The 20,661-nt window shown below is 38.3% G+C and overlaps 2 protein-coding genes across 2 annotated transcripts; one reads left to right on the plus strand and one right to left on the minus strand.

The window, feature by feature from the left end:
• The first annotated feature begins 1,410 nt into the window (after positions 1–1,410).
• On the plus strand, positions 1,411–14,436 carry LOC136426932 (transmembrane protein 214-B-like). The gene is made up of 20 exons (XM_066415652.1): positions 1,411–1,571; positions 2,206–2,285; positions 2,870–3,016; positions 3,394–3,459; positions 4,242–4,326; positions 4,897–5,028; positions 5,424–5,506; positions 5,746–5,851; positions 6,057–6,177; positions 6,802–6,903; positions 7,360–7,399; positions 7,837–7,938; positions 8,390–8,481; positions 8,929–8,977; positions 9,209–9,313; positions 9,823–9,940; positions 10,166–10,299; positions 10,732–10,863; positions 11,413–11,585; positions 12,064–14,436. Exons 1-20 carry the CDS (start codon positions 1,445–1,447, stop codon positions 12,173–12,175), a joined length of 2,106 nt encoding a protein of 701 aa, XP_066271749.1. The 5' UTR covers positions 1,411–1,444; the 3' UTR covers positions 12,176–14,436.
• Positions 13,950–19,853, minus strand: LOC136427991 (deoxyribonuclease TATDN1-like). Its single transcript, XM_066417228.1, has 13 exons — positions 19,753–19,853; positions 19,623–19,643; positions 19,278–19,322; positions 18,434–18,483; positions 18,211–18,274; positions 17,825–17,968; positions 17,340–17,382; positions 17,086–17,171; positions 16,636–16,676; positions 16,455–16,531; positions 16,237–16,307; positions 15,598–15,730; positions 13,950–14,777 (listed from the first exon to the last, which is right to left on the minus strand). The coding sequence occupies exons 1-13, from the start codon at positions 19,790–19,792 to the stop codon at positions 14,675–14,677; spliced, it is 918 nt and encodes a 305-aa protein (XP_066273325.1). The 5' UTR covers positions 19,793–19,853; the 3' UTR covers positions 13,950–14,674.
• Positions 19,854–20,661: the final 808 nt, after the last annotated feature.

Consider the following 20,661-nt stretch of genomic DNA (forward strand, 5'->3'; position numbering starts at 1 on the left):
ATTAAAATGGAGATATTGCTTTGGGTGTGTCTGTGTGTGTGTGTGTGTGTGTGTGTGTGTGTGTGTGTGTGTGTGTGTGTGTGTGTGTGTGTGTGTGTGTGTGTGTGTGTGTGTTAGTCTCCAAGCAGACCTACGGGTTGGCAAAGACCGTATCCAACTGGCAGAAGGAGTTTTTATAGCCAACCCAAGTCTCATAGCCTATGAGACTTGGGTTGGCTATAAAAACTCCTTCTGCCAGTTGGATACGGTCTTTGCCAACCCGTAGGTCTGCTTGGAGACTATGTGTGTGTGACTGTTTTTTTCACGGCTTACGGATTTTTGTAGTCAGCATAACGCAATAACCTCTGGATGGATTATGATGATATTTGGTATGTGGCTAGGTGTTGGGAAGACAAAGATGAAGGTCGATTTTGGGCCCCCTGGTATGTGACCTTGGTACTGCAGCAGAACCTCCGTTTTTTTGTATCTTGGTGACCTAGACGTGCCATGGTCTTGATTTTTGTGGTGGCAGATGTGCCTGTGACTGAAGAAGTGCCGTAGGTTTTGGTCTCAGCTAGTTCAGGCTATAGTTACGTTTCCCGTAGTCTGTCTTTCCCGCTGCCCGGGGCTGTAATTAGACTCTACCAGTCTCCCCCGGTCGCTGGGAAAATAGTAGAAATTGACCAAATAGAGTCAAATGTTTGAAGGGAGTCGGCTACGGAGATAGGGTCTCCGTAGCCGACTCCCTTCAAACATTTGACTCTATTTGGTCAATTTCTACTATTTTCCCAGCGACCGGGGGAGACTGGTAGAGTCTAGGCTGTAATGGCATCTCCCCGGATGTTGGGCTAGCCAATAAAGCGCGGTTCAATCGGGCTACGTTTCGCGGACTCGTATTTCTTTTTGATAATCTTATGAGGGGTCTGATCATGGTCAGTGTACATGTGATTGGCATCTACGCATCTTTTCTTGTGGTTGTAGACTTGATGAGAAATTTGCAGGGTTATGTGTCTGAGTATTTGTTCTCTGAAAAAAGCCGGACCAGGGCCTGAGGACTCGAACTTAGTTATAGTTTCGGATTACGGGCCTGACAAAATCAAAAAAGTTACATAGGGCCTGTGGGTCTAGATTTTAGATTTCGGTCGAATTAACTTGATATAGTTAAACGATGTTGACTAATGCAAATGAAAAACATCGTTTACGCATGATCAACTCAGGGCTTTAACATTAATCTTAATACTGGAATTGTTTTTGCTTTAAAATTGATCTCTCAAATGTCAGATTGGCAGGCATTGTACTACCACTAGCTACTTGAAAAAGCATCATGCTTCACCTCAATATTGAGGATGACTGCTTTACTTAATTTAACTTTAGTTACGATTCCTCCTCCTAACATCTGCTTGAAGTTTGAGTGCCTTGTCCCCGACGACACGTCACCATTCCCATCAGCCCTTTCGCGTCCAAGATGGCTTCCACCGGTAAATGGGAAACGGTCGCCCCCAAAAAGAACAAAAAATCCACTTCCAAATCAAACGGGAAGAAACCAGGAGGCACGGGAACTGTCGAGAGAGGCCCGGTGATAGAACACGCAAGTAAGTTTGGTTTTCCGCACTATAGGATATGTCTAAAACGTGTATGTGTCTGGGAGAAAATATAGGCCATGGCCCATATGCGTAACCAAAAATGCACACGTGAAAAAAACACAACGTGTCGCTTCTCCGAAAGAACGGAGGAGGGTGAAAAACTGGCGTCCAGGTGTTGAAGATATTTCATAGTTTTTAAAATGAGTCTAAGCAACATTGTTTTTTTAAAAAACTTTATTGGATATAAGAGCATTTGTACCCATACTGCATACGTTTACGTTCGGCCAGGGGTTGGAGATATGGTATGATATGGACAGTTAAAAGCCCAATTTGCATGTACAGGTAATTGCGCAATTGGTATGATGCTGGCGTATAGCACATATCTAAATTGCCCCTACTTGCCGTTTGACAGATGTGGTATACAAGCTCTAGACGTAGGTGTATATTTGCATGGATTTCTCATGAATCTCAAAGTATGTACTAGTAGGATTTTATCACAGCTTTCTCTGACTGAAATCAAGGAGGATTAATAGGAAATAAAGATAAGAAATATTGTTAGCCTTGCTGAGATTAACTGGTTTGTGCTTGAGTTGTAGTTTTGATTACAATTTTATAATGTCTCTCTTGCAACTTTGATTGACAGAACCTATCGAGACTGCCCAGACAATATGGAGCTCCGTGGCTGAGCTGGAAGCGGATGAAGAGCATAAGGAGAATAGACAGGTTTGTAGTTATTGGGGATCAGGACAATGTATACCCCCCCTCCCCGGTTGGTTCCACGCAAGTGTTTCGCCCAGCCGCCTGTTTAAAGTCTGACGATTCTCTGTCACCTGTGCAATTAGTAGATCATAAATCTAAAGATTTTGTCTCGATCATGATAGCTACCTGCTTATTGGGGAACCCTGGCTGTATGCTACATGTTACTTATTGTAACTATATGTTGAAGCCAAATCAATAGATAAATACGCCAAAAATAATTACTCAAGCAACTGGATAAAGTTTTGAAACAGACGTTTCAGAGGTAGTATCTGCTGTCTTTCGTCAGTGACTGAGGAAAGGACAATATCCAGTTGCTTGAGTAGTTATGTAGAAACAGGTAGCACATGCACACCTTAGCTCAGAGCAAGGACTACAACAAAGCTCAAAATGGAATGGAAACTAACTTTCTTGTGATCAGCTGATACAGTGTGTGTACCATATAAGTCCATATTCAATACTGGTCTTCTAAATGACAACTTGAAAGCAATGTTATGCTATGATTATAGATCAGTTTGTTAGTAGTAATATTTAACTCTTTGTTCTTCCAGATTCAGGCCAACAAGGATCATGCTAAGACATCGAATGCCTCTCCAAAGAGCCCCAAGAAAACTGGAGCAGACAAGAAAAAGCAGCAAGGAAAGGACAAGAAGGCTGGCAAACGGGAGTTCAAGACTGTGGAAGATGCCATGAAGAAGGTCAGTTTGTAACTGTTGACCCATCAATATGTAGAATTACAGATGTGTGCATGTGGGAATTGTAAACTTGCTATTTTTCATCTGACAGTCGACAGTTCATGACATTTCATTATTACACATTGACAATGATTTGTTCTGAACTTTTATAACTTGTAGTACTAGTAAATTTAGGATGCCTTTGTACAATAGCAGGAAGTATTCTGGGCTGTAACTTAGTGTAAGCTTTAGTGTAACTAATGAAAACTTGACCATGCTGAGGAGTAGTTATATATTTTATTTAGCGTGCAACCTATGATGTGTTGAACTAAATGGGAAGTAAAAGCTTTGTGTATATGTTGCATGTTAACACTATTTTGCTTTGTCCATTTCAATCCCAGCTTGATGCCAATGTCCTGAAAACAGTCGTGCAGGACACAAAACTCAAGTTTCCTGATAATCCACAGGTACAGCATTTACCTACATATGCATTTACATATACATAATTATACATGTGCAGTGTAAACAAATTGTGCAAGATCAGTTTTCTTAAGCGAAATGAACATTGCGAGTACTGAAATTGATGGTACAAGTAATTTCTGATACTGTACTACCCCTCTAGACTTATTATTATTTTGTTTTACACTTGTTAGCAGTGAATACTGTAAATGCAGAAATGTTTGCGAAGGTTTTATGTTCGTGCTCTTTGCCACGAACTTCTAACCACTGTGACATTTTTGCCCTCCTACCCCCGTCTACTATTTCTCAAACTTGAATTTAAAACCACCGCCAACACTCCATTTTCTCCCTACAGCGAAATTAAAACCACACGGACTTAAATGCATTTACGGTACCATTATTGCTTTGGAAACTGAATTGTTGAGAAATACACAGATACTAGAAGGAACATGTTGAAAATAGTTTAAAAGGACAATGTATTTTTATTATTCGAATATTCCGACCGAAATTCAAATTATTCTAGTAAACCGTTAGTTTACAATACATTGTAGTTCAAGTTTGCATGTGCAATGTATGATTGCACGTAGTAGGATAACAACTAATACTAGCCATCCATATGTCAGAGTGAAAGAAAAAACAAATCCCTTTGATTTTTATGTCATGTTACTTGTTTACTACTATCATATAATTGTTTATCACATGGTGCCTACATATTTTAGTACTGAAACATGTATATGATTTCTCAGAAATAAATTGTATAAGACACAATTTTTGTATATCCTTCCCACAGTTTTGGCTGAACGACCTCGCCTCTGTGCTGAACTTGAAGTTGGATGCTCCAGATTTGGACCCCACTTTCTACCAGCAGCCATCAGGTAATGCCATCTGTACCTATCTCTTCATTTGCTCATTCGTTTAGACCCTTGAGGTGCCTAGTGGCACATAGGGTAGCAAGTTTCCTTGCTGTTTCAGTAGCAGGGTATTTTAAAAGGGAGGGGTTGCTTGCCCTTCCCGTAGCCCGGCAGCCCTATATACCTACATATATCGGTACCAGAAACATTTTGATATGTACTTTTTAGATTTCTTCTTTTATTGGATTGACTTTTTTCAACTACATTGTAGAAACATGGCACAATGGTTAGAGCATTGAAAACAATAGGTTCCGGCCGCGGGTTCGATGTGTGCCATGCGCCGACATCACAGGTTCGATGCGTGCCATGCCCCGACATTGTGCCCTTGGGAAACAGGATCTTTCCTGGCGGTGGAGTGATGCCCTCCGAGCCTCTTCCGCTTATCTGTCTAAAAGTGTGCCCATAAATACACCTGCGGATTTTGTGGCCGATGGCCAACATCTTGCACCTTGGCCACCAAGAACTGTACATGTTTTTCTAGATTTTTAAAAAATGAATTTGCAATAAAGTTATTATATACATGTATGTCCACAGACTATCCCCTGTCCATACTTCCGAAGCCTGTATACAGTGTCCTGTCCTCCACTGTAACCAGCTGCCCCCTCCAAGTCCAGAACATCTTCTTTGAACACTGCCTGTACATGATGGTGAAGGAGATGACAAATGGTGAGGACATATATTGTACATGACATCTGTACATATGCTTGTACATATGCTTAACATATACTTATCATATACTTATGTATCCCCCTGGTAAAATGGATAAACAAACAAATGGAAAATATGCTTATTTTCACCACCGAAAGTTACGATGGTCAGCTGAAAATACTTTGTTACACAAAAAGGTTACACCAAGGAGGTTTTGATAAAATCTCCTTGGTTACACCGACTACACAGGGCTGGTGAGTAGGTGGGGCACTGTTTAACTGATGACGCCGCCCGCGCATATGAATGGGTAAAAACCCTGATCATTTAGTTAGAAACGACAAAAAGACATGTTTGTTTTGATTCCTTTTCTTTTAGAAAGCCCCCATTTTAACTTGTTTTGTGTTTGTCTGCAGGAACTCCAACATACGGTTATCGCATCTGTATACAGTTCTTAGCACAGAGCAGACCTGAGGTCACAACAGCAAACATACCCAAGGTACAGTTATCGCAGTTATCACTGAATTTTTTTAAATTTCAGCAACAAAAAAACAGGCATGATTTCTTTTCTCTGTGTCTGAGATGTATAGATAAATAGGAAAATCATTCTACATGGCAACAAGAATTTAGATTATGGTAAGATGAGACAGTGGTAGTATAAGAGTCATTTCAGAATTATATTATCAGTGGAGTTTTGTATGTATTGACTTTCACACTTATTTTGCATCCCACATGTAGTTTGCTGACCTACTAAAAACCACAGTAAACAGACCAAATGTCTGCCTCTCAATCATTTGGGGGCTCAGCCAATCAGGAAGCAAGGATTTAGCCACAGGGTCAACAGGTGGGTCTGATCTCCTTTCCAAATTTCCAGGTGTTTTCAATCATCAGCAAACTTGAATCATCAAAACTGTGTATATATCTAGAGTAGACTTTTCCTAACTTGTTTTTTGGGGAGTTTCATTTCTGAGTGATATTTTTAATTATTACATGTAGTTATGTACAAACTTCTAGAATGAAACAATGGAAAATTGAATTGAAGAAATAAGTAAAATGTCTAATATTAACTCCATGTACTTCCTCATTAGTATGGTTACAGTTGTTGCTGCCACACTTGGGCACAAAGAGCCTTTCCAGTTACATCATTGGGATTCTGGAAAACCTCTTCAAGTAAGTCTTCTTGTGTATGGACCCTTCGTTTTCTGTGTGTCTGTTAGTTGGTATTGGTGTGTCCATAGTTATTTGAATACACCCACCCTCAGTAGAGTGGCAGGAAGTGTGTGGGTCACCGCAAAGGTCAGACTTGCAGGAGTGGCGGAAAGTACTAATAGAGATCAGAGGTGGTAGAGTTGGCAATCAGTACATGACAGTCCTGGTCATGGGGCCAATGGAAGAGGCTACTTTATTCACATAGAGGTATTGTTTTTGGTCTGTCTGTTTTTGCAGTAATATACATGTACATGTATCACATAGAGTGACTGGAAGTGATCAATGGACACATGTAATGTTAATCAAAATCTTTTTTTGTGTAATTGATGAACTACGATTAAACAAGACATGTGGAAAAATATTTGTGGGATCTTCAAAATCTTGTTTTGTTGTTGGCTTTCTTCAATGCACCTTGTTTTGCCTTTGATAGCACGTGTTATAATGTATAGAAGATTTGTATTCTAAAGATGTATACTGCCTTGTCTACTTACATGATAGTAATTACATGATTTTAACTTGTAAACAGGTGAAATTCAAAGATCTACCAACATTGCCCATGTCTACCCTTTTGTTGTGAATTAACAGGAACCACAAAAAGACGAAGGCATCGCACAACTCCATTGGACCACATGAGTTCTTCCCTGTCCTGGACTTTGTTTTCACCCCTAACACTGCACTTGCACAGAGGTAAGGTTCATACACACATGGCTCTCTGCTAATTTGCTACTTGGAGAGATTCGATATGGCCTTGGAAAAGCGTTTCTGGTTACCCGACCAACCCTGGCAAATCCTGCCGACCCTAGCAGTGTTTTCTGAGTGATCTAAATAGTTTTCCCACATGTTCTTTTCATCTCTGATGAAATAGAAACTTGTGTTTGAACAATGAATATTATCTTTATAGATAGAAAATGATGTTGAAAATAAAAGTGTTATGATAATCCATTTCAGTATACATTGTTAAACAGTATTTGTTTTATCACTTTGGTCGAAATCTAAAAGAAAATTGGCCGAAATTATTTTGATGTTCAAATGATTAAATCATAGCGAGTGATCGGTTTATTTCAGAGTTTTGTCTTAAGTCATGGTCTTTTAGGTTTATATATATGTAGACTTTCTAAAATACACCTTTTTTTCTTATTCTAGCTTGCAACAGAGACTACAAGCAGTTTATCCTAAAATCAAGGTAAGTCTGATCCTTGATTTTTTTTGTTAAGCAATATTTATTTTCTGGCATGTGCATACTCTCAACAAGTAGACTTTTTGGAATATATCTGACTTGGATTTCACCCTTACTGTAACTCCAGAAGCTATAGATGTATTGATATGAAGTTTGATATGCGTTTAGTGCCAGGTTAGGTCTTAGCTCATTTAAGAAGCGATAGGAATTTGGGCCTCCTGCCATCTCTGATTTGTACTGCAGCAGAAATTTAGGGTTTTTGTAGCTCATGTTTAATTGACATTGATCATGATTTTTAGGTGGTAGATAGCTCTTGTGCTGAGGAAAGAAGTGATAAAGTTGAACCCTCCAGCAGCTTACTTTGGAATTGCAGGGGCATTTCAGTTGCAGACTTTGAAACAGCAGGATATTCACATATACTTTTTTTTGTACTGTTCTGACAGGACCTTGCCTTGGGTCCCTCAGCCAGTAAAACACCCTGCCAGTATTTCCCTTCCCTTCTGGCCCGGGCTACTCCAAACTGCCCTCCTGCACTCAAGACAGAGGTAAGGCTTGACATTTAATGTTTTTAATCTTTAAGTTGAACCAGACCACGATGCATATTTCGCACAAGACTTAAAGGTTCACCCTTGAAGTTTTTATTTTACTTGATGAGTGTTATTTTCACCACAGACTGGGTGGAGGTAAGGTTATTCAAAAGACAGCAAAACACGTAAAACAAGTTGAGATAAAAAAATGTATTTTTGTCAATGGTATTTGTTGAGCAATCTGTCAAATATTCTAAGCAGCCTCTAGTAGAAAGAATGTGATACTAATAGGCAGATTCTTGTAAAAAGGGTACAATGTACATGTAAGTACATGTATCCTGTACTGTAGTTTGATTCACCTTTTTTAGACCCCAACATGTACATGTATGTGTGTTCATACTACATGGTGATGCTATTCTTGTTCATTCCCTAACAGTTATGATATCTAATGTATATCTTGCCATTACAGATCATGGAGCTCCTGGTTAACTGTTTGACCTCTGACCCCCAAAGTTTCAGCAACTGGAGACAGATGTACACAAAGCACCTCCTCCAGTCTGGGTAAGTGGAGTCCACTGTTATAGATAACATAAATTTATCTACTTTCACTGTGGTTTTACTTCACGGTAGAAGGGTTAAAAATGCGCTTTGGCGGTGTTTTGACAGTTCTATAGTACAGTAGTCATACGTTTGAAATGCTTATTTGGGTGTCATAGATTCAAGATAAGTCACTGTAAAAAATAAAACCACTGCAAACTTTTTAAGATTTTAATTTGTCAGGAATTTTAGGTGTAGGTGTTGAAAGTCCATCTACATGTATATGATTGTATAGAGTAAAGACAGTAATCATAAGCCATTTTCTAATACTATCAGTGTAGCTGTAATACAGACTTACAGCAGATATGATTACTAACAGTGACTTTTTTGTAGCAACAGAATTGGGAAGTGATGTAAGCAGAATACTGCCCGACTTTAGGATGTCTAATATATTCATGTAATATCTTGCAGAGTTCTCATGAGGTACATGCTAGACAACTGGGATAAGGTGTCTAGAGTGGTGAGTTAAAATCTACTATGTTTGCAGTGAACTGTAGAGTTTGTTGAGTGATCTGTCAGATCTTTTGTTGCTTAGCCATCACAGCCTCTTGTGGAAAGGAACTTCAAGTACTACTGAAATGTATTTGCTACTATGAAACATGTTATTCAGTGTAAATATTTGTTGTGTTGCTTCTTACATGTATGTGACTGCTCCATTTTTAAATGCATGCTTTCCCATTGATTGTTGCAGCTCCCAGTGAAGTTTGTCCAGGAGACTGTGCTGGCATTCAGCATCACAAATGAGGAGATGGCAGCCCACACCCCCGGCAGGGAAGAGTGCAGGAGTGCATGCAAGGTGCAATACCAATTAGACTAAGTAGAGATTATACATAATGTAAATGGGATTTTCAGTTGTTGGCTTGTTGTATAATCACAACGAACATAAACTGGACATTATTGGGATAGTCGTACACGTGTCATACAAGATTCTGGATCTATTCAGCTGTCTCGTTAAGGAAAAGACTGTTTTAGATCGCTGCATGGTGGTTGGTTCTGAAACAGCCTGCTTAAAAATTCTACATAAAAATCATTATATGAATGAGGCAACGCTGTTACCAGTCATGAAGGCTGATGTTGCAAAGGGTATTGAATAAGGTATACAATCATTAGGAAATGTAACACAGATAATGCTTATAAAAGGGCAAACAGAGATTGTTGACAGAAAAGAATGTAAAATTTAAGAACAAAAATATGTTGTCATCAACATAAACTAGATGTACATATATCTCTAACTTGTAATCTAAAGTATACATTAGAATACTTGATAGTATGACATTGTCAAAAGACCTTTTCTTTTGTTGACAGGAACTGTTGCTTAAGATGAAAAAGCCAAAGTTCCCTTGGGGAAGGCTGATATTCACCATCCTCTTGCTGGTTGTAGCAATCCTAGGACTAGATATCTATACTCATGGCAGTTTCCAAGGTAAGTTAGATGTTTAAGCAGTATTCTGTTTTCTTCTGTTTCTTTGTTTGCTAATACTATGCACTGTCAGTATAGCCATATTCTATTCACCAGATACATGTAGCTTGCTTTGTCTGGTGGCATGGTTAGTAACCCTTCCCCTGGACCAAAAGGTAGGGAGTTCATATCCCGGCTGATGAATATAGGATATACAGCATAACTAAAGCATATGTAATCTTCCTGTAGCCTCCACCTCCCATCGTGTGCTGAAGGACTCCGGCCTGCTGGCTGTGTCCCAACAAGCCTGGGTCAAGATTAGCTTCTACAGCAGGAAAGGCACAGACTGGGCCAGGGAGTGGGTGCCCTACTACTACAGCATGGTGGGTAATTTAGTCACAACTTGTGCATTCATGAACAGGAACATTTAAACTTTTCATTCACCGAGTCAGTTGCTTGAAGTCGAGGATAAAGAGTGACTGCCTCTTTCCACCAGAGCCTGTGGCCGCTGAGCAACCAAAAATTTGGCAGATTTCCTTAATGAATTTCAAAGATAAAGATTTTTTTAACGTTTTGTTTGTCTCGTTGTCTTTCAAATCATTCTTTACATCGTGCACCGGAATCTTGAAATCATACTATAATGGGTCATACAAATTCAATTTTGGTCGATGCTTACTGTTGGAAGTCCATGTCGCCAGATTCTGTTAAAGGTTCATTCCTGTAAACTTTTGAATGTTACCTTTCTACAAATGTAGTTGTGCATGGCTTAGTTAAAGTCTGTTACAAATTGTACCCTCTGCTTATTTTACATGTAGGTAGCAGAGGTCCTGGACCCTTACATCAAGCTGTTGTGGCAGAATTTATACGACTTTGGCATGTGGATTGCTGAAGTGTCAGCACCTCTCAGGGCTTGGCTGGACAAAAAAGTACCAGTGGTCCTGGAGTGGGTGAGTTGTTACAGTTGTCAATAGACCTGGAAAGACTTGATTGTAAACACTGCTGCTTGTTCTTGTATTGGATTGATTCAATCTATCATAGGTTTGTACTTATATGTAACTGTAAACCTTGACAGACATTCTCGTAATGGTTTATTTTCATGATTTCCGGAGGGCCTGTCATGATCAACTGTGAAATCATGACACTGCGAATTGGTGTTTTTGTGCGTCGGTGTCATTTCAAACACGAAACTGTAAAAAAAACCTTCCCTTTCTAATGAAAGTAATTGACATGTAACTCCAAGCAAAAATAAATGAATTTACAGTAGGCACAATATTTCTAGCAACCCACAAAGATATACAATACAAAGATAACTTTTTTTGTGATGTACAATATCTTAGATTGTGTACGGTGTTGTTTTGAAAGATCATATACAAATGTTTCCTTGGTAAACCTTTAATTGAACAATTGAATTTTTGTGTTCCTATTTGTAGATAAGTTAGTCTACCAGCTTGTATTCAGAAATATTGGAACAATGAGTTCTTATTGTATGTACACAGATTGATGCCAAGGTACCAGTGGTGGTGGCCAGTATCACCCAGGTCACGTCCAAGGTTAACATCGCCGCCCAGGAGTACTGGTCAGTCCTGAAGCCCCACGCCATGGTGGTGTGGACAGCCATGATGGACAACGTCCAGGCCATGGGCAGTTGGCTGGAGAAGAACGTCTTCACGTGAGTGTTGAAAAAATAAGCCCATGGTACCGCAGGTGTTTTAAGAAGTTGATCTCTTAAGATTAGATGCACTTACAAAGAACTTGAAATGGCGTTGTGTTGGCGTACTGCTTAGGGTGTTTGGCCCAGATCCCAGAGAATCTGCTGACATGTCACTCGTGTTCCTTAGGAAAGGCACTTTTACACAGCTTTCTTCCTCAGGGCAACACTAACTGCTTCTACATCTCACTGCAGCTAGGTGTCGCTGCTGCATTGTGAAGAATGCGGTCCCTAGCAGCTAGCTGCAGTGCAATGTAGAACCAGTTATCGGTTTACCAAGCTGATGAAACTTAATTCGCCCACTGATTTTTCATTTTGCCTAACTGGCTCTACATATAGTCACTGACACGGTGACACCGTAGACAACAGATGATCTAAGAGATGTGCATGTTGAAAATCCTATGTGTAGCTACATACATTTTGTTGTTCGCACCTACAGTGGGAAGCTGTCTCCAGAGGCCCTGCAAGCATCCATGGTGATGGTATGGGAGTACGTGTGGACATCCAGTACTGCCGCCAAACAGTGGATAGTGGAGAAACTTAATGCGTAAAAATAATTGGTAACAGAATCTGTGCAATCCCTTGACCTCATCCTGTGGCAATTTGACAAGTCCCCTTTCACTCTTTCAATTTTTTTTTTACATATGGCCTAGGAAAATTGTTGTTGTGATTCCAATTACAGTCCTGAAAAAGTTAGGGTCGGTAGGTAGGGATTCTCTCTATTTTTCTTCAGACTTCCAAAGTGATCCTACGAATACAGTTAAACGAATTGATGTTTTCATCACTCAGATACCAGATCTATGTCCCTTGCCAGTGGTTGACTTAAGAAAAATAAGGCTTTTGTCAGAAGGTTTTTGCTAGGGCCAGTCATCTAACAGGAAACACATTTTTTTCCTAGGCCTAATGAAGAAAATCTTGCTCTGCCCTTGTTATATATATATATATCCTTTAGATAATAATGAAGTGATAAGTAGAACTAAAAATCTACTGTGCTACAAGACCATGTACATTTGTATCTCTTATGTTCTCATGTGCATTTTGTCATCTATAATCTCATTTTTTGACTACACTGACTTTTCCTATATGAGATCGTCATGTCTGCTGTATAGAATAAGATAAGTTAATTGCAAGATAGAATATTACATTCAGTTCTTTAGTTATCATTGCTTTCAGATGGCAACACTTTAAAGAAAATACAGTTACTTTACCTTCATTTTAAAAGCAGAATCTACAAATGTACACAGTCACGTAGATAGATAAACAGCAAAGCATCCATATACATGTAGTTACAGACTGTTCTGGCAGCTACATTTGATGAAAATTTATCAGTAACTTGACTTGAGTAAATCTGTGATATTGAGTGAGAAAATGTCTTAGAATGAAAGTGTATGAAAAACAAGTTTCATGTGCCAGGACTGTGGTTTCTTTGCTGTATGACATTTCTTAAAATCATTTCTTGAGATCAAAGAGTAGTAATTTTTTTCTCTCTAAAAGTCAGTCATAATACATTTTCTCTATGTTACTTAATACCGTGCTTGGTCATCAGATAAACTATTATATATAATTATGAAAAAAAGGTAAAATTTAAGTTAACAATAAGAGAATAAAGATATCCCACCTTGTATTTGCAATTATGGCGAGCACTGTTGTTGTTGAGTCGACAGAAAGCTACGGACCTTGGCACAAATAATTTTCATTCCAAAATTGTGTATATTCTAGACAAGATACACATCTGGTAATTTTGTTGCTATTCATCGAATCAGAATGTGTTAGTTTCTTTGTGATTGATAAATAATTGAGATAATTATTAGTTATTGTTCCAGCCAGTTTTCAAATCATGTTAGATAAAACGTCCTGTACCTTCTGATTGTCTACCTTAGCCTGCAGGCTACACAATAATGTAGAATATGCTGGTTCACTAGGTAGTTTGAGACATTGGTCCTTGCTATTCAATCATTTAAAAATGATATAGAGGTTACAGAAAAATATATGCTGTGCAAGTTGAAGTCCAGTTAATTAAGATGCTTCTTTATATGTGTGACAAGGCTTCATAAAAACAACTCATTCAGTGCCAACGCATGACGAGACCACATGTACTTTATTCTGGGCAGTGTGTGCTGAAATGTTCAAACCATCACAGCCTGACATACATGAAAAAAAAAATAGCACTCCCCCAGGTCTTCTAAGTTATTCTCTAAACTTCTGAAAATCATGCAATCATTCCCTTTAACAACTTGCTCACATGTTGAGTTACAATGAGGACAGTAATCACAATTTAGTACACAGTTGTAAATAAATTGTTTCCTTTGTCCTGAACAGTTTAAAGGACTACCATTTATCTGATAAAAAGACAAGTTTGTAGAATAATCATAGAAGGTTATGTTAGTGGTGCTTTAGGATGTCACATGGTACAACCTAGTCTCCAACCAGACCCAATGGATTGCAAAGACCGTATCCAACTGGAAGAAGGAGCTTGTAATGCGAAACGTACTTCCTCTGTCAGTTTGATACGGTCTTTATGCAACCTATAGATCTGCTTGGAGATTAGGTACAACCTCCGTATGTCATGAATGAGTTATAAAATAGAACCCACCATAACTGGCTTTACGCAATGTGTGAAGAACACATAATATTACAGGTAATACACATGTATATTGATTGTTATGAAGGAGAAGACAGAGACTGACATCTGACAAACAATTGTGGCATTGGAGTGATTGATCTTAGACAAAAATTTGCACAGTAACAATATCGCAATCATGTGCTGGTCTGTAACAATACGCTGCAAACAATAAAGAACACCCCAAACCAACTTATGTCTGGTTAAGTTTGCTTCATCTTGACTGTCCATTACAATAAGCAGTTCAACCAATGATAGCATTGCCAATTAATGGTGTGACCAATGAGAGAGTGGCTGCATGTGATGTGACATGTCCATCAAATATTTACAATTTTATGTTTTGATTTTGAATTTCTACATTTTGAGGGAGGTGGACAGGGCTATGGGATAGGTCTCATTGAATCATTTCCTGGACAGATTACTGTTACAGTTATTTGTCAGGAAAGAAGACTGCCTTGGTGTTGTGGTAAAGGACATCTGCTAACTCTGTTACATCCTCCTTCCTTGCTCCAGCCATCACCTCCAGGATCTGACTGAAATTGAAAAAAAAAGTATAGCACTGGTATACTAGTAGCTTGAAATTGTCATGCAACTGTATAAATACAAGTACACTTTCTGGCCACAGTGAGTTGATTATATGGATGACATCCACATGCATTAATTTTGTGTGCTTCCAAAAAAAAAATTTTTTCTACCATACTGTAGATTGTAAAAAGAAGCTGCAAAATGCCGTTGCCAAAAAATATCAGAAAATGAATATTTGATAGTGTTAAATATACATATTCTGTCATAAATCTATTCCTTGCACATTAAACATGCTCAACCTTCTGACCACTTTTTTTTGTGTGGGTAGGGGGTGGCAACTTTTCTTTTGTCCACACACTCCCATCAGTTTTGGGGTTCCCAGAGGATGTCATCCATATAGTTGAATCAGTGTGCTCTAAAAGGAAGAAAATCAACAGATATGACTATGCAGTTATGTTTACTTCTTCATGTGAGTTATTTTCAGCACCAAGGACAGGGCTGAATCTGTCCACGGATGAAGGTTTAGTGTTCTAGCACATGTGAATTGTGTTTAATTAATATGCAATGTAGCTCATCATCATACATCCAGAGAAATTCTTTCTCCAGTGAGGTAAATTAGATAAAGCAATTTCAGTACTTTTTTTTCCAGTATAGATTTGGTGTTATGTAATATTTATGTTAATAGGTTATCTCAATATTTCAACAGGACATTTCTACCTTTAACAATAATTGATTCATTGATGAAAACTTTTCCTTCCTAGCAACTTAACATTATTTACTCTATACATTCTGACACAGAATAATGTCAGCAACTTTTTGAGTACTTACACAATATGACAAGGCTCATTCCTGCTCTTGACACAGTGCCCCTTCTCCCATTTTTCTTTCTTCTTTGTTGGAAAAGTTGTCTTGAGGAGCTTAGCTCCAGTATGGCTCGGCCTCACCTCACACCATGGTGCATCTGATGACAGAACATTGGGTCAATCAAGTGTAATATTTATTATTTTAAGTATATACAATCATGTACATGTATAAACTAGTGTTTGAAGATCTCCAACACCTCTGAGAGTTTCTGGTAAATTTTATTTCATTGTAATTATTTAGGGATACAAAAACAGTTTTGACTAACATTACAATGATCACTTTCTGTCATGCTACAGTGAACATGACAAGCATATGGAAATATATCACTGTGAAAACACAGACAAAAAACAAAACCTCCCCATTAATACATGTAAGTAGCCTCTTCCATTGACCCCAGGACAAGGAAAGTCAGTTATGTTTGATAGTACATGTACTTCTACCAACTCTCTACTTCCTGTCACTCTTGCAAGCCTGACCTTTGCAATGATATCATCTTCCCACCCACTTCCTGACACTCTACTGTGTATTCAAATAATTACGGACACACAAGACATCCAGACAAACCAAAAACAATACCTCCGTAAATGGAGGCAATAAACAAACCTGTTTCTATCATGAGTCTATCACTGGGAATCGAACACATTGTTTCCAAGTTCTCTGCGGTCTTCAAAGAGCTGTAAAACGAGTGATACAAGAAAGTTTATGTGGCCTTTTCCTCCAGTGTATTGAAATTTATACATCAATTGACAATTAGAAGAATAGAAGAGACTAAGCAACAAAAAGAGTTTTTTTTTTAATATTGCATACTAACGGATTCTCACCAGCCATTTATTCCAATGTAAAGTCCTAGATCTAAAATTCTCTGTGCATCTTCTTTACTGCCATCAAAAGAGTGAACCTGCAAAAAGATTATAACATTACCTCTTGTTAAGGATAATTGAAACAACAAAAACAACAAATAAAACATACGTTTTGTGCATTGTGAAATTTCTTGCAACTTACCACACCTTGGGTGATTCTGTCTTTGTTTTTTGACAAGATATCTGAAATAAGAATGTTCAAAATTGATGTGGTGAAATGTAAATCTGTATTAAAAACTAGCATGACATTCAAAGTTAAGCGGCACCTGCAACTTGACATTGTAAATTTTATGGACTAAAACCTGCAAATATTCACAGATTAAAATGCCTGTTATAACTATAGTTTAAACTCAGTCTTTTAACATGTATGGTCTTTAACATGAAACTGATTCTTTCAATGAACTAGTTAACATAAGCAATATGTACATGTACATAGAGAAAGAGACAAAGCAAAAAAAAGCAGAACTCCTTTAACTGCAGCAATCCAATTCTGGGTACTCTCAGTGTAAACTGCTAAAACTATATCTAAAGCTAAAGGTAAGCAGCTTCAAAACAAACAAAAAATTGGACAAATGGTTATATCAAAACTCACCAACAAGATCAGAGGCAGCATTCCTACAGTGTAGAAACATTGGGAGCCTGGTTCTTTCCACAATGGCCAGCTGCTTTTCAAAATACCTGAAAACATCAATAAGCTTTTCCCTTTCGACCACGACAGTCAACATAACGTTGAGAATCATAGAAAACCTGTCTTAGTCAGTCAGATCGTTGATATTGTCATAATGGCATTCCAATTGAAATTATGATTTCATTGCACATTTAAAATTGACATTTTGTCATGCTTACCTTAATTGTGTTTCCTTTGCACAAAAGTTGAGCCTGTCATAGTCTGAAAATAGTTTGAATCCCATGATTTTAGTACAATTGATGATAAATGTATATGATTATCTGTATGGCAAAATACAATAAATGCACAGTCACTTAATCTTTCGTAGAATGTCAATATGTGGCATGTATCAATTTCAAAAACATTTGACAAATATTCCACCACACAATTTACACAACTTGAATTCTGCTGGGCGAAGTGATGCCATTCAGCACGACGCATGTACTGTAATCTTATTTTGCAGAGGTTTCATTTTGCAATAGGAGGTTGTTGTTGTGTTTTAAGTTTACTTATTCAGAAAAGTAGTAATTACATTAAAAAGGCATAGTCGTGGTGTCATCAGTTTGTGGTTGAGAGGTCACCATTAATAATGTGATAATAAAGCTACCGCAAATATTTCGAGATTTCAATATTTGAGATTTTGAGTAAAAGTAATATCACAAACCTAGTCCAAACTCCCCCACTGCCACCACCTTGCTCCTGTTGGTCTCTATGAGTTCTGTAAGCTTCTCCAGATAGGATTCAGGGTCAGACTCTTCAAATTCTCCACATCTGGTGGGATGGCACCCGACGGTACTATATAGGGCATCTGTAATGACAACAAGAGTTTGTAGGACACAATTATCTGTGAACTAGTAATTATGGTGTTTGTGATGTGGGTTATGGTGTTTAATACCCTCTTTACCATGAAAAACTGTTTCCTTAAAACCTGTTTCTATTTATGTTCAGGAAGTTCAAATATATGCATGCTCAAAGTCAGACATTTCAACTTTAATTTTGTGTAAGTCAGCAACTGGTTGTCATTCAAACAAACATACCAAATCCTCTCACCATTTGTTTTTGCAAGTTCGAGAGCCTCGGTACTGTCCTGAAGGCTTCCACCAGTCACCATGATCTGTCAAGGATTAATTTACAGTTATCATTTGCCTATAATTAATTTACAAGATTTTCAGGCTTACATCATGTAGTTAAGAGCCACATCTCTGACATTACATAATTTTATAAGACAAAATTCATAATTGACAAAAGCTCTAAACTCCCTGTGGTAACGTACCTTTTTAACTCCATTGTCAAAGGCACGTTCAAGTACATCTTGTAAGTCATCTAGAATCAACAAAATCAAAAAGTCCATTAATTTTTAGAGAAATTGCCTATTTCTTAAAGGCATCCAGAGCATTTTATGAGGCTTGAAACTTGAATACAAAAACTCTAAGAAATCCGCACGCAAATGTGGTCAACAGTGGCATTAAATGTCAATTTCATAAAGATTACAATGACTAGAGTCTTTTCAGTTTTCAAGCCTCATAAAATGCTCTGGGTGCCTTTAATCAAAACAAAGACTGTTGGAGGCTTTTGGGGATGAAGTTACATTACATATATATACAAGTAACCTCCATTAACATTAATCCACCAGGTTACATGAATTTGCAACTTTGAAATACAATGGGTTTGAGAGATCTCTAGTGCAGCATCCCCTAGGTACATTGTATGCACATTTAGATATACAGGAGTGCATTATAGTTTTATACTGGGGGAAGGTAGGTTGTAGATCTGACGTATCTTTTCAGGGTGGTGGAATTATGTACCCTGGTTAGTAGATGTTACATTTCGGGGAATGGAAAAAAATTAACGTAATAGGCTCTTCAAACTCTAGATATTGTTCTGATTTACCTAAAACTATGCTTCCCATAATATTTCTTACAAGTCTCAACTTTAAGGTTTGTGCCCTATTTCTATCAAGAAGAGTAGGGGTGACCTGATGTGCTTAATCAAAAACATGTGAGCCTTAGCAAAGCCGCATTGCACCACTAGCTAACGAAAAAGCATCATGCTTCGCCCTCAGTCTGACTCTTTATTTCTATAGTCTTAAATCATAAAGACAAGACTGTTAAGTTTACCCTGATGCTTCTGTGAACCATGGTACAGTCCTCTGAACATTCCATCTGAGAAAGAAAATGATATATCTTGTCAACACCAGGATGGGACATAATGTTATCATATAATATTTCAGTACCAAATATAAACATGGGTCAAATTGGAATGCTGCCGTGGCATTACAAAGTTGATAAAGCATATAATTTTTTTTTAAATATCTGACTGTATACATTTGTGAGTTATCAAAAGTACATGTACCTCAACCTTACTGTATGGTAGCATAACACTGTCAGAACAGCTGACTACTACATGTATACATGCAGAATAAAGTGGGGAGGGGGGCGGGCTGAAACTAATGGCACACTTACCTGTCAAATTCACCCCTATATCTGTATGTGAAAGAAAAAAAGAAACAGTTCAGTACAGCTTAGACATTTTAGTTTCAGTCGCAAAGCCTAATTCCGAAAATCCAGGTAATCTGAAGAGAAAACTAAGTACCGATAAATTTTAACGTGGATTTTCTGATGGAGGCAGCCATCTTGGCTCCAGTGCATTATGGGACAAATACTGTTAAAGTGGAAATGTTCGCGGTGGGTTTATTTTCGCGTTTATCGTAGTGAGCTCTCCTGTTACCCCTTTGTTTCAACCGCAAACTTAAACCACCGCGAACACTCCATGTTCTCCCTAACGCAAAATCAATTAATCCTCGCGAATATTTCCTTTTTTACAGTATCATGATCGATCGGAATCCAGCACTGTTCTATGTGTGTGTGTTTTTTTCGCACATCAGTTCAATTGTACTCAGTTTCCGTGTATTTGCCTCCATACCACACAGTTATGCACATACAGTTTGGACTGGATTGGACTAAATCTGCAGTCACACACATACATTGTAGATCCGATTGTAGCCTACAACTAGTGGCCTCCCGACCTTTCTCTAGACTATGGTTGGGGGTAAGACGTGGGCAAGCTAATCTGTGGTTGGGAGTTGGATGGCGAGGTTGCCTAATTTGTCTTTGCGCTAGCCGACTATGAATTTTGAAGAAGAAAAAATGCCGTCATTTTCAGCTTAGATGCGATCTGAGGAGTGAACTGGAGCTACATTGTAGAAGTTAGGATTGCTGTAGGCTACTTTCCAACCCGGCGCCGAACTTGGTTGGGAATTTCGAAGTGGTCGAGGGCAAAGCCGTGGGAAGGTCCTGAATGTGTAAAAAGGCCTATATATATAAAGACATAGGCAACAAGACTGAAACCTAGTTACCAGTCCTGCTTGTAGTTGTAACGTTACCTGTGGCCATCCTTGTGAAAATATTTCTCATTATTCCTTGTACTGTACAAACTACACTCAATACCGTTCCTTACTCTTCAGCAATTTAGAAGATCTGGTAGGATCAGTCACAAATCTCA

Source organism: Branchiostoma lanceolatum, chromosome 2, assembly GCF_035083965.1.
Source record: "Branchiostoma lanceolatum isolate klBraLanc5 chromosome 2, klBraLanc5.hap2, whole genome shotgun sequence".
NCBI classification, from domain to species: Eukaryota; Metazoa; Chordata; class Leptocardii; order Amphioxiformes; family Branchiostomatidae; genus Branchiostoma; species Branchiostoma lanceolatum.

Bases quoted from the DNA above. Each gene is read 5' to 3' on its own strand.
- LOC136427991 (XM_066417228.1), bottom strand. From the start codon at position 19,792: ATGGCTGCCTCCATCAGAAAATCCACGTTAAAATTTATCG. The intron at 18,275-18,433 runs GTACGTTACCAC...AATCCTTGACAG, and splicing joins TTGACAATGGAGTTAAAAAG to ATCATGGTGACTGGTGGAAG. The intron at 16,308-16,454 runs GTGAGAATCCGT...CTCGTTTTACAG, and splicing joins TACATTGGAATAAATGGCTG to CTCTTTGAAGACCGCAGAGA.
- LOC136426932 (XM_066415652.1), top strand. From the start codon at position 1,445: ATGGCTTCCACCGGTAAATGGGAAACGGTCGCCCCCAAAAAGAACAAA. The intron at 6,178-6,801 runs GTAAGTCTTCTT...GTGAATTAACAG, and splicing joins ATTCTGGAAAACCTCTTCAA to GAACCACAAAAAGACGAAGG. The intron at 10,300-10,731 runs GTGGGTAATTTA...TTTTACATGTAG, and splicing joins TGCCCTACTACTACAGCATG to GTAGCAGAGGTCCTGGACCC.